The 13,347-nt window shown below is 50.4% G+C and overlaps 3 protein-coding genes across 3 annotated transcripts; all 3 read left to right on the top strand.

The window, feature by feature from the left end:
- Positions 1-665: 665 nt before the first annotated feature.
- Positions 666-1,952, top strand: J7T55_012924 (uncharacterized protein; the record flags this gene model as incomplete). The annotated part of the gene is made up of 1 exon (XM_053141561.1): positions 666-1,952. The coding sequence occupies one exon, from the start codon at positions 666-668 to the stop codon at positions 1,950-1,952; it is 1,287 nt and encodes a 428-aa protein (XP_052995271.1).
- Positions 1,953-3,188: 1,236 nt separating this feature from the next.
- J7T55_012923 (uncharacterized protein) lies at positions 3,189-4,368 on the top strand (the record flags this gene model as incomplete). Its single annotated transcript, XM_053141560.1, has 4 exons — positions 3,189-3,262; positions 3,462-3,555; positions 3,648-3,690; positions 4,187-4,368. The coding sequence occupies 4 exons, from the start codon at positions 3,189-3,191 to the stop codon at positions 4,366-4,368; spliced, it is 393 nt and encodes a 130-aa protein (XP_052995270.1).
- A 723-nt stretch (positions 4,369-5,091) lies between these two features.
- Positions 5,092-13,267, top strand: J7T55_012922 (uncharacterized protein; the record flags this gene model as incomplete). The annotated part of the gene is made up of 15 exons (XM_053141559.1): positions 5,092-5,228; positions 5,410-5,629; positions 5,727-5,822; positions 5,886-5,990; positions 6,054-6,194; positions 6,346-6,608; positions 6,658-7,123; positions 7,256-7,498; positions 7,552-7,581; positions 8,315-8,354; positions 8,670-8,761; positions 8,939-9,186; positions 9,669-11,594; positions 11,992-12,066; positions 12,121-13,267. 15 exons carry the CDS (start codon positions 5,092-5,094, stop codon positions 13,265-13,267), a joined length of 5,229 nt encoding a protein of 1,742 aa, XP_052995269.1.
- Between the last annotated feature and the right edge of the window lie 80 nt (positions 13,268-13,347).

Here is a 13,347-nt window from a genome sequence, read left to right as displayed (position 1 = left end):
ATCCGGTGTTGAGGCAGCGATGAAAGGCAAACGCTGCTTGCTGCCTAGGCTCCAATGTTATGTCAGGCCTTGATGCTTATGTAATCTGGATCTGAACCATCTTTGGACATAGATCTGAATGATCTTATTAGAAGACAGGATGTTGGCATGATGAGTGGAGAAGTTGATCACTTTGAATACGATCACTGTAACACTCCCGATCTCTGGGTCGTTGTTATGGAATTGTGTTTACATGGTTACGTCGTGTCTATCGAGGTGTGATTCAGTGAGCCTCAGTTCCTCTCGTGACAATACTAGTATCAATGGATCTCGGTGCTCGGATACGCTTTATGCGAGCCGGGAAATTGCGCCGCCAGCCCCAGCCTAACTGCATGTAGCTATGCGAAACTCCGACTTGGGAACAGGTCAGAAACGAGCCAACTGAAGTCGTCAAGTTATTAGGGGCAAACTAGCGCTGCTGTAGACCCGGGTCTAATTTAGTGCTTGCTCTCTCTGGCCGTTGAAGCCCGGCGATGCTGAAAGATAACGTCCGAGGTTTGAATGGAAGGCCGAATTGGTCCGATGGCGCCTTGCATATATACCTGATGCAAGTACCACATATCACACGACTTGCAGGTATCAATACTTTCCCCAATGCTCTCTTTACGGATATAAGATAGGTCACAATGTCTAACCTGAAAGTGCTTGTGGTGGGCGCGTCCATCGCAGGGCCAACAGCAGCCTACTGGCTGGCTAAAGCCGGCGCCAAAGTCACTGTCGTCGAACGCTTCCCAGAGCTGCGAATTGGTGGACAGAATGTCGACATCCGCTCCGCCGGTGTATCAGTGATGAGGAAGATGCCAGGGATGGAAGCAGCCGTAAGGGCTAAGACGACTGGTATAGAGGGCATCAGTTTCGTCAACGGGGACGGCCGGCCATTTGCGACCATGAAAGCTACCGGCGACCCGAACCAGCAGTCGCTAGTATCCGAGTACGAGATCTTTCGCGGCGATTTGGCACAGATCTTGTTCGACATGACCAAGGATAACGAGAGGATCAACTACGTCTTTGGCGAGCAGATCTCTTCCATGCAGCAAGCCGAGGAGGCTGAGCTCATCACAGTCGAGTTCGCAAACGGTCATCCAACAATGCAATACGACCTCGTCGTGGCCTGCGACGGCGCCACTTCACGAACTCGGGCCATGGGACTCAGCTGCGGTGTTCGAGACCATATAAGGTCGCTGAATTGCTGGACTGCATATTTCTCTTTGGAAAAGGATCTCCTTGATGGTAGCAAGATAGGACAGGCGTGGACTACCACAGGGGGTCGGTTCCTTGCGGTTGGCCCAGATCCCACTGGCATAAGTCGGGTTGTTACACAATTTATCCATCCGGGAAGTCGGGATGCGACGCTGCCCTTCAGAGAGGCATCGAAGCAAGGGACTAATGCTTTAAAGACCTACGTCGCTAAGCAGTTCTCCGGGGCCGGCTGGAAGACAGACGATATACTTCAAGGAATGATGCAATCGACTGACTTCTACGCGTCGGAAATGGTACAAGTCAAGGTGCCGAGTCTCCACAAGGGGCGTTTCGTCCTGGTCGGTGACGCTGGTTATGCAGCTGGTCCTACTGGCACTGGGACAAGTCTCGCTATGGCAGGCGCTTACGTGTTGGCAGGTGAGATCAGCAGGTATAGGGGCGACCTTGCAGCTGGCCTCCGCGGATACGAAGAGCGTATGAGCCCTATAATTGAGGAGCTTCAAAAGATCCCACCTGGTGTCCCTTGGATACTTGCTCCACAGACGGCTTGGGGTATTTGGCTACGAAATACAGTTCTTGTCGTCCTTTGCTGGGGCATGGCTTTCAGCGGTATGTTTGCATGGGTCGGTGGGATGTTTGCCAGCGCATTTGGGGATGATAAAACAGGGCTCCCTGATTATGAGTGGGCGGTCGAAGACAAAGACGAGCCATGACAGAGGCCCTCCAAGTGCATAGTCAACGTGCAAGTTGGATCGCCACTTGTTCGTGACATCGCATGTTTGAAACATATACCTTTTGAGTCTTCTATATACGTTTTTTTCTTCATGTGGTATAGCACGCGGTTTTTAAATTATAAAAGAAATTGATGTTGTAAAAATGTTATGTTTTCACATTTTATCCCTTCCCCCCAAATGCGGACTGGTCCATGTCCTTTTACCCGCCTTTGAAGACTTCGACAAGCAATTGACAAATAGTCTGAGGGTCAAACTTCATTTCAGTAACTGTGACAGCTAAGATCTCCTCTGAGCTCAATCAACTTTGATCAGCTGATCCCCCGGCCAATGTATCCAGCCTTCGACCTCAAGTATGGTGGGGCGGGGGGGGGGGGGGAGGGATCGCTCGTATCAAATCCCACACCGCTAGATGTGTCATCAGAATTTGAGTTGGCATCCCTTATAAGATGCAGACCACATCATTATACCACATCATTCTCTGGCCAGGCTTAGCTTCGTTGCTTGACTCTTGTCTTTAGTGGCTCTGAACACAGGGTTGTGCTTACGCTGGAATAGCAGAGTTATGACAAAATCTGATCTAGGCACGCTGCTACCTCACAGGTCAGCATCCTAGCCTTTCAGTTGAAGAGTTCAGTATTCGATGTATAGCACTTGAGATATTGCTTTCATTGTGCTAACTACCGTACCGCACAGCATGGGGCCTGTAAAAACGGTGGATTTGTCAAGCCGGTCGGGCGACGAATAAGAACGACAGGTCCATCCCTTTTTCGAAGGCAGTCTCGAAGAATCTCGGTTTTGAAGGAATACTGATCTTCAGATTTCAGATCTCAAGATTACGCTTAGGCACAAAAACTAGCCAGCAAAGATTTTCTCTCTCATTTCTCTAGTAATATTCTCTTCAAAGATGAGCTTCTGATTGTAACTCTTTGATTGAACTATTGAAATAAATTGATGATCTTCTCAATTTCTCCCCCAAGAATATTGAGGAAGGAGCACTTTAGATAGGTAAGAGGGGGCCTGTTGAAAAGGGGGAAGGTCTCTTTGATGCAGATAGTCTTCAAAAATAAATGGTTTTGAAAAGAATATCGTTTGGGGCAATAATTGTCGCCCGACGGACGCCAGAAAGGGACCGTTTTATCGCCCAAGGGATGGTCTAGGGGCCGTCTTCACGAGACCCATACTGCGCGGTACGGTAGTCGCCAAGATTACTGTAACATGGCCAAGGTAGATCTGCTTCAATTTGCCCCAAATGACAAGGAAATCGAGTCGCAGACATGGGCCCGGTCTCCGTAGGCTACCTGAGATGTCTAATGGGAAGTTCTCAGAGACCTGCGCTTCTTCACGTGCCACTGGGGTATTTCTAGACCTGTGTGGACGTAAGTAGCTATGTCTGTGTCGAAGATTTTGTGTCTGTGTCGATGATTCCACGCGCAAATCGAAACAAGTCTTTCGTCTCCTTATCGTAGGCAGTCTAACTTCGAACATTAGGCAGGCGAGCCTTGCCAGATATGGCGGTTTTGACTGGTTTTTCGATGCTGATTGTCCGAAAACGGAGCAGGCTGGTTATGTCACAATAGATGTGGTATGTCTGTCCCACATAGTACTCAGGGTGCTTATAAGCGGTTCAACTGCACGGAAGTCTTGGAACTGATCGGGATCTGCATTATACACCAGGGTGGCAAGGGGTCCCAAGCAGGAACCTTACACCGTGTCTCTGGTAAGCGTAATAAATACTGATATGCCTGAGGCGCCACAAGAGAAGAGGATTGGAATCGAATCCGGACGAAAGGCAGAGTATTGGTCTTGTGCAGTCAGTGGCTATAGTCCACTGATTTAATTTGCATCTTTGCGTTCACGCTTCGTTCATTTAATTGACAGCCAGCCTCCTGACGTGCATGAATGGCGGGAAACGAGATGTCATTTCTTCGCTTGTCCCGAACCCTAGCTGTTGCTGTATTGGCAATCGTGGGATCTTACCAGCATTTTCGGAATCTAGCTGTATCTGCTGGACTAGATGCAAGCCGTGGGCCATAGTTCATCGGTTGACTCTTCACTTGCGGCCACTTTGGTCAAGGGAAAGTCAATGATTTAAAGTAGGAGCTGGCTCGTCACCGGAGTGGTGGACGAGCTGCTTCACGACGGAGGCTGGTTCAAATCTTCATGAAAACGCCGAGCTCATCACGCCAACTGGCCTTGCTGATCATCCGTACTAGCCTCAAACGACAACCCATGCGTACCCGCTCAAACCCTGTTCGAAGAGGGGCGCGTGCGATCTCGTGTGGGGATCAGCGCAAATAGCTTCGGTGTGGCTTGTGACTATCGCTTTGATATCCTGCAGATTGTAGAGTCGGGGAGATGCCAGGTGGAGAGAGCGGTCGACTCCTTCACTACGTGAAACCGATGCTGGGACACAGATAGGACTTACTTTGCGAATTAAGCACGTTACCGTTCGGCAGACGAGTCACGGGTTCTCTGAACTTCACTTTATCGTGTGCACAACACATGCTTTACCTTCACTCTGGATCCAAATCTCACCGGAGTGCCCACCAGCACAGCCCAGACGATGGGTATGGGGCGGTTGTCGACGATAGGAGACTTGGCGGCTTGTTGAGGTCACATTTGAATCCCAATGCCTAAGATTGGGGATTCAGAGTGAGGTCCGAAAAGTCAGTTGCTGATTTTCATTCATTCAAGTCAAGTCATGTATGAGATGGGTGGCCACGGCGACGGGACCTAGATCTGTCGTGCCTTGCGAGATCAAAGTCAAGATATCCACACCTTCAGGTACAGATCCCTGCCTAATCAGGTGATTCTCCGGAAAGGGGGAACCCTTCGCGTCTGCACCTCACTTATAATACCCGCTGCTATGGCAGGTCCCGCTTAACAGGGCCAAAGCACGTCTTGATTCTTGACTCGATGCTGTAATCATTGGCCACGATATTTGCCGGGACTCGTCACACATCTCGTTTTGCAGGGTCAAGAACATGCCCAGGTTTGGCGGCCTGCGAGCTTTGACCGCCTCGAAAATATGCATCTGCCATCCCATATCCGAAGATTCTAGGTTTCGAGATGCCATCTTGTGACATTGACTCCCACCCCTCTGTTCCGTTTCCTTAAAATGTCCCAAAATGGCAATTCAACTCCGAGGGCGTTCTTCAAGTCAGGTCTCTTGTGCCTCCCAATGACTTGCAGCGGAACACTCCACTCATCAACGTGTGCGGCGGAGCTGAGGGGTGCCCATGCCCAGTTTTTCCTGTGATCATCAGGGGCCCGTGTGGACGTGATCCACCAACCCACTACCCGACCCGGAAGCCTATCATGCAGGCGGGCAGGATCACAAAAAGGCACGCTCCCCGGAGCCATCAACGGCATTTACGCCTTGGCAATGTAGATGAGCCCGAATCTATATCGATCACCCGCCGGCCCTAATTGACAGGTCAACTCTCGCTGACGATCTACGATCTACGTTCAACGACCCACGGCCGACTGCACACAACTTTCCCAGCGGAGAAGAATATCAAGTTGTCGACATTTCAGGCGATGATACGATCATGGCACTGTTAACCGACTTGATCGGTGCACACGATAATTTGGATGAGGAGCCTATGTTCCTAAACCACACTCACAACATCCTCGGAGTCGTTATAAGCTTCATGGTATGCGCAATCGGATGATGGATCGACCGCCTTAAATTCGCTCGGATTGCCGTCTCCTCGAAGGGTTTCTCTGACAGAAATTTGTTGCCGTGAACAGGTGTTGACATGGATTTGTGCCCTGCTGCGACTTTACACTCGACTTTTCATTGTGAAGTCGCCCTGGTGGGATGACTTCTTTATGGTGCTAGCAGTTGTACGTGTTTTGGCATACGGTCAGGTGATCGCAGAGCTTGTCAGAACTAACCATGTGCCACAGGCTACGACATCTGCTGGTTCTATATCAATATGTCTTTCAACAGCTGCTGGCTTTGGACAGCATTTTGTGCTCCTCGGAGAAGCAAAGATGGCTGAATATCTAAGGGTTAGCATACCTCTCACTTCCACCTGCACCGAGATGTGAAGCTGAATTTAGCTCCGGCTCTAGATCTTCTACATCGCCAACGCCACATATCCAAGCTCGGCGGGCTTTATCAAATTGGCATTGCTTTTTCAGTACCTCAGACTCTATGAGAGAGGAACACGTCTATGGTATATTACCGTAGGGACCATCATAATTGTCTCTGGAGTATGTAACCCTACGTGTTGTCGGCCGTCTGAGCCTAAAACATCCCAGTGCTCCTCGTTAAGCACATGCACCACTAACTTAATCACCCCCCACCTCCCCAACAACCCAAATCTCCGTGTTTCAACGCATACTAATCGCATGCTTCTGACAGTGGTGTATAGCATACGGATTCCTTGCCTGGGTGCCTACCGTTCCCGTCGAAGCCTATTGGAATCTAGCAATTCCTGCAACACGATACGCGTTCGGATCACTATCGGTAGACACTTTTGTTGCAACTTACACGAGCTTGACCGCAACCAATATGATCTTGGACATGATGATTCTTGCTATTCCTGCACCCTTGCTACTATACAACAAGACTAGCAGCAGGAAGTCACGATGGGCTTTGGTTGGTCTCTTCAGCGTCGGCAGCATGTAAGTTTATATATGCCGGATATGTTCCGTCCCCGCTAATATTTCCCAGGGCCAGTATTTTCTCCATTTGGCGTCTTGCCTCGATTGTCGAGACACGAGCAGCCACCTCGCCAACGTTTGATCCCACTTGGTATGGCCCAACACCGATCGTCCTCGCCGCTCTCGAAGTCGACGTTGCGACGATATGTGCTGCACTACCGGTGTTTTGGCCCGTACTCTCACAAATAGACATGTCTCAGATCCTGGTGACACGCGAAGTCAAAGTGACCCTTGAGCACCGCCGCCTCAGCACAGGTGGCACAGAAAACGACCCTGATGACGACGGAATCGAGCTGCAGAGAAGCAAGAGTGGGCTACAGGCTCAGAGTAGTAGGGGTTACTACGAAGACCCTTATGTGGCGCAGCAAGTCAACCCATTCAAGGAAGCAGAGGAGTTCGGTTCGAGAGCAGAGGTCAAGAACACGTCTCAGGGCACTAGCCATTCAAGAAAAGAAAGTCTGAAGGGCATCGTGAGAGTAAGGCCTACTGGCAGCTTCGCTTAATGTCTAAATTTCAATGAGATTCCATCCATAAAACACTTCAACTGCCCAGTTGCTTCAACCAGGTCCAACACTTTGACCCATGTCTCGTCATTCAGGTGTTGAAAGCCTCCAGAATCCAGGATGCAGAGTAATGCACTGGAAGAGTTGTGCGATGATTGGTTTCAAGGCACAGTCCTTGCCAGGTGCCCAACTTCGAGCAGCACTGCAAGGGCCGATGCGAACAAGTCTGTTGAGGTCATCTCCAATGTGACGACTGTGGCTGGGACCATGGGTTCGAAACCAGATCGAATGTTTAGCAATATTGTCTGTGGAACTCTCCCCAATGGTTGTCTCATCTACGCCACAGCTGTATTTAGCACTGCCCGCTTTCGCACAGTTGGGTTGCCAGCTGGCGGCCCAAGTTCCCCAAGATCCACACGCCCTTGGATCAGGTACGTTGCGAGTGATTTCTCGGGCCGACTTTCATCGGCAACGTTATCCAAAAATAAGTGACTTTCACGATCGTATCGGCTCCATAAGTTATTGCAGGAGTGTGGCTACCTCGACCAGCCTTTGCATAACTGGAGAGGGTAGACAATCAACTCATCTAAGGTTTGTCTTGATTTCTCACATCCTCCAAGCCAACTAAACTAGCCACAGCAGACTGATTCACTCTAGATATTCCTGTCGCTCAGGTGCCTTAGCTAAAGGTTTGGACCAGGAATTATAACCATTTCGAGTCTTGTTCAAAATTCGGTTCAAGTGCTCACACATCACTCTTTATCTTTGAATGGAGCGCACAAAGCCTTTCACCGTCCATCAGGCCCATATACAAATATCTTCAAAGGGAACAAGCCCTATTGACCATGGTTCGGGATGCAACGTAGCAAATAACATGACTTTGGCATAATTTTGACAGTGAGGCTAGCTTTAGCAAAGCCAGTTGATCATTGCTTCAGAAGAAGATGGTTGCCCTGCAAAATTGGAGTTCCCAGTCTCAAAACAATGTGAATAGAAGGTAGGTGTCGCATTACTAGGTCCGCAACACTAGTTCAATTCAAACAAAATTACGTACTTTGATAGTTCCCAGTTCGTTTACAAGGCTGTACAGGAGCCACAGAAGCCCAAAACATATTTATCAATCATACAAAACTTGTTTCCTGAAGTCATGCGGCTGACTCTTAGTGGATTCCGAAAGTTGTTGTTGACTCGGCGCGAAATGCTAGTATGCTGTGGACGTATTTGACTACCTGTACATCGCAGTACGCATATCGGCCGCTCATTCCTTCAAGCACTGGATCAGCGCGAGCTCGAAAATCCGTTTGCCAACCGCCTGAGAGCTCGTTAATACACTCTCTTGAAGCTTCCATCATACTGTTCCATTAGTGAGCCGCCTTTTCCACAAAGAACAGGACTTGGTCATTAAAATGACACCTCTAGCAGACCGCTAGAGACACTTGATATCGGCATGGGTTTGAAGTTGCACAAAATGGGATTGTTGACGCATGTTGGCTTTATCATTTGACAGGCTACTTAACAGTAATTGCCACCTCACGGGGTGGGGATCCGGATGGAATTGGCATGGCGCTCATGAGGTTCTCAGCTGTAGAGCATTCAAACAATATGGGTGCGGTGAGACACAGAAGGTACAGTACTTGACCCATTTCGCCTTAACCTTTGACCAAGGAACTTCGGGACTCTGGAGGCGCGAGCGGATTTCGTCAATGACTGTGAGATCTGTCGCAAGAGCTGATGCAAAGACGACAGGACGGGATTTAACGTGATGCAGGCAGAACCATCCGGTCCTAGAACTTGGCCTGCGAGGCCAAGTTCTCATCGTCCGTGTGCCAAAGGTTCCGGTCCTTCGGGCCACCTAAATTTAGCAAATCCACGGATACGCGAAACCTTGTTGACGCCAGCATCAAACTGGTCAGCAGTCTTCCCATCATTCACTTTTTCACAGGCGCCCTTTCCGTCTCGAGCACCACATTGACTTTCCCTACAGACACTCTGCAGCCTGTCAAATTCCAATTGGTCAGCTTCCTGCTCCCTCTAGGGTAGGTCATCCGTTCAACATTGAAATTCGCTCCTGGAGGAGGGATGCATTGCAACATCTTGGTATCGGTCACCGTTCATCCAAGGCACCAGAACCAAGAAACTCCCATTTTTTGGGTATCAGTTTCATTTGATGTCGGAGATTCCCCGGCCTTTATAGCTGTCACCACATATAGCATTTTTGCGCAGTCGTCAATAGTTCTGTAATAATTTGGAGCTCGTCATGCCTGCTTACGAACGGGGCCGGCCCATTACCTAGGTAATGCCTGCTCATGTGGAGTTACCGGGGCAATGCAATGCTTGCCGCGGTTGCATTGCCCAGGATTGTAAGGGAATAACCTGATTTATAGCCTCTAGCTTCATCTCCAATCCCCCCGTAGGATCAGGCCAACAACAGGAAATCATGGGACATAGCCTTGTTTTCACCATGGGCTTACCCCTATCTAAATGGCTTTTTCTAGCTCCCGTTGGCCACAGGAAGTAGCGCTTCGTTGCGAGCAGCATGCATTGGATCAACGCCAGCAAACTCTACCGCCAAAGTCAGTATGTCTACCACCTTTGTGGTCAGTGGTGACGAGAAAGAAGCCGAGCGGGAGGTTATCACCGTGTACCACCGACGATCGAAGTGCAGTATTACAGAGATCACCACCGCGGAGATCAGCCTCCCTGACAATGACCAACGGCCTGTCATATATGCCGGTCATCCCGTCCGAGAGGCACATCGAGAAATTCGCTTGCTTGTGCTACTGCCAGCTTCTACTTCGCATGATGAGGTACGCTGCGAATTTCGTGTAATATCTCTGGGGTCTTCCACCAAAAGCACCCCGACGCCCCACGCTTCACGGTACGAGGCATTATCATACACCTGGGGAGAATCAACCAGCAACCGTTCGATCACTCTCTGTGGCCAGACGAATTTTAATGTCACGGATAACCTCTACGCCGCTCTGATTCGCCTACGCCGTGCAGATGCAAAGAGGATTCTCTGGGTCGATGGTTTGTGCATTGACCAGGACCGCAATGCCGAACGAAACTGGCAAGTCGCTCTCACGGCCCAGATATTCAGGACTGCCGACACAGTTCTCATCTGGCTGGGAGACTACGATGTGCACTACGAGCCGACTGCGGACAGGGAGAAGGACCAACAAAATTGGCTCAGACAAAGCGGCAGGGCGTTAGGACATGCGTTATACGAGCCCCTCTGGTCGGAAGGCGCTTGGTCCATCCAGGCAGCAGTCCTTGCAACTGTTCCTCCGACATTTCAATTTGGATCTTGCTCCTGGAGTTGGGATGTTCTCGTCGACGAGCTCGCCCAGTGGCCGCGGCGAAAACTACCGCGCGACGCTATCGCGAAACTTCGAAGGCTTCGGGAACAAATATATGAACTCGATAGGTTACGAAATCAATTTGCATCTGGAGGAGTCCGAGAACGAGAAGACACAGCCGGTCTGATACATTACCTCCCAAGCCTAGCACGGCGCGAAGCTGCAGACCCCAGAGACATGATTTATTGCCTCCACGGCTTGATCAAGAAGGAAGAGAGCGACGCAATCATCCCCAGCTACGATGAACCACCCGCGCAGTGCTATAGCAAAGCAACTTTCGCGCTTATCTCGTCCGAGAAGCACCTCGCCTGCATGGGCTTAGCCCAGCACGGAGACATACCATCGTGGGCTATCGACTTCACGCTTTCAGGCTGCGAAGTTGACAATGCGCAGCTGGAGTTAGCAAAAGGCACATTGTCGAAGATGAGACGTCGCGAAATATGGCATGATTATCTCTTCGAACCGCCGCCACCACCGTCACTCAGTGAGGATGGCTCTAGACTTCGACTCTCCGGCTTCATTCTGGATCGCGTAGCCCAGACGACAGTTGCAAGCCGACGCTGTGAGACCTGCCTGGGCCTCGAAGAATATCGCTCGTCCCTCCAAGGTCTGTTCTCATCGATGCCTCCCGTGCATCCACGTCAGGCTCTGATGCAGGGCTATCGCCCTGTTGCCATTGAACCAGGCCTGTTAAGTCCTGACTGGACAAATCTCACGTCTGTCTTTGATTACCAGCTACTCGATACCGAGAGACTTGGTTTTCAACTTGCCGACACCTGGTACTCTGCGACGGGACTCGAGAGCCCCTTTCTCACCAGTCTATGGTGGAAGAGCATTCTTGACTACACCAAGATCGTATCAGACCCTGAGCCGGTATGGTTTCGTACATCATATGGCTTTGTCGGTTACAGCCCTAGGCTTCTGGAACCCGACGATGTGTTATGCCTGGTGACTTCTAACACACATCCGATGGTTCTCAGGAGGGCTGAGTGTGGATATACCTTTGTTTGTTTTGCTTGGGTCCCAGGCCTCATGAACCACGAGATCGACGGCATTTTGTACGAAATAGGCCCGACTGAGATTGAGTTAGTCTGAAGGTCTTTAGGCTTTGGGAGCCTGAGTACGGCTGACGTCACCACTGGGCCGTGAGCCAAGACTCTTGGGTTCGAACTTGCGAATTCGAGACTGTTGATTCCCACAGACGGTATTGCTGTATCAACAAAGTCTCAAATATAGGCGCAGAGGACGGATGTCTCTGATCCTGTTGCCCAACAATTGTCGATCGTGCTTAGGATCTGCACTTCGAGCCATTCAATCGAGTCAGATGCTGCCGAGGAGGCTCTCAAGCACAAAAGTCAAGAGCACAAAGTTTCCATCCACAATATCGACTATGAAGAGAAGTGCTGTCTCTAGTTCAAGTACATCAAAGATGAAGCGGAGACGCGTCGAATTACCTGAATATCACACAACGCCATCTGCTAGGACAGAATCTGGAGAACTGATCTGGCCTGCGCCAGAGGAGCAGATCGAGTTGGCCAGAGATTTCATACTTGAATGGTGAGTGGATAAATCCGGATAGCGTGCATTTACACAAGACTGACGAATCAACAGTGCCTCATCGGGGAAGAAGACTCTGATTGTGCCGGACAAGGATGCCGACGGACTCAGCTCCGGAGCAATATTGCAAAAGACACTTCTACTTCTCGGGTCAGATGCAGATAATATATCTGCACATTTGCTCCAGAAAGGAAGCAGTATTCACGATAATGCTGAACGAGCCGCAATGGAAGCCCTTGACCCGAGTTATATCTTCGTACTCGATCAAGGGTCAAGAAAGTCCCCTCCAGTGATCGACAAACAGCACAGAGCCTTGATCATTGACCATCATCACGCTCTTGAAGACGATTTCCCGGAAGGCTCTCAGCATGTTACTGCTTGTAACAGTCCGCCAGTGGCAACCAGCTCGTTGTTAACTTACCTCATCTGCCGCGAGCTCCACGAGGATGTCCAAAAAGAATGCGACTGGCTCTGTATAATGGGCACACACGGCGACTTGGGCAATACTTTGAAATGGGAACCACCATTCCCTCAAATGAAGGATACTTTCAAGTTATATACGAAGAAAGCTATAAACGACGCCGTCTCGCTTGTCAACGCTCCTCGACGAACAGCAGCGTTCAGCGTGCCAAAGGCTTGGGCTGCCCTGACCGAGGCCAAGGCACCGTCAGACCTGCTCAAGAACAGAGAGCTTCTCACAGCCCGCGCAGAAGTCAATGCCGAGGTTGAGCGATGCACGCACACTGCGCCCAAGCTCAGCTCAGACGCCAAAATTGCAGTGTTCAGGATCAACTCAGAGGCACAGATCCACCCGGTGATCGCTACGCGGTGGGCCGGCCATTTACAGTCGAACAAGCTGGAAGTTGTCATGTGTGCGAATGAGGGGTATCTGCCGGGTATGGTCAACTTCTCGTGCCGGATTCCACGGACAGCCAGGGCAAGGGATCCGCCCGTAAACATCATCGAGGTGCTGGAGGGGATCGCAGCCAAGGCTACGGATGGGACACTGCGGGCCAGGCTGGGGGAGTCTTTCGCGAGAGGGCACAAAGAGGCTAGCGGGGGAATAGTTGCGGTAAAGGAGTTCGAGGAGTTGATGGAGATCATGCAGGTTGGAAAGAAGCCTGAGGGTAGTACGCCGAAGAAAGGGGGCGAGGTCAAGTCAGGAAACCCCATCACAAATTACTTTGTGAAGAAGACATAGCCACTGTCGAGGCCTTTCCCGTATGAGTACAAATTTCCTGCCTGATAAAAAAACGCCGTGCATGCGTGGATATGTGTATG

This window comes from Diaporthe amygdali (assembly GCF_026229845.1).
Source record: "Diaporthe amygdali strain CAA958 chromosome Unknown NODE_9_length_1275696_cov_64_842800, whole genome shotgun sequence".
NCBI classification, from domain to species: Eukaryota; Fungi; Ascomycota; class Sordariomycetes; order Diaporthales; family Diaporthaceae; genus Diaporthe; species Diaporthe amygdali.
The sequence above is the reverse complement of the archived record's forward strand: the minus strand, read 5'-3'. Positions and strand labels throughout refer to the sequence as shown.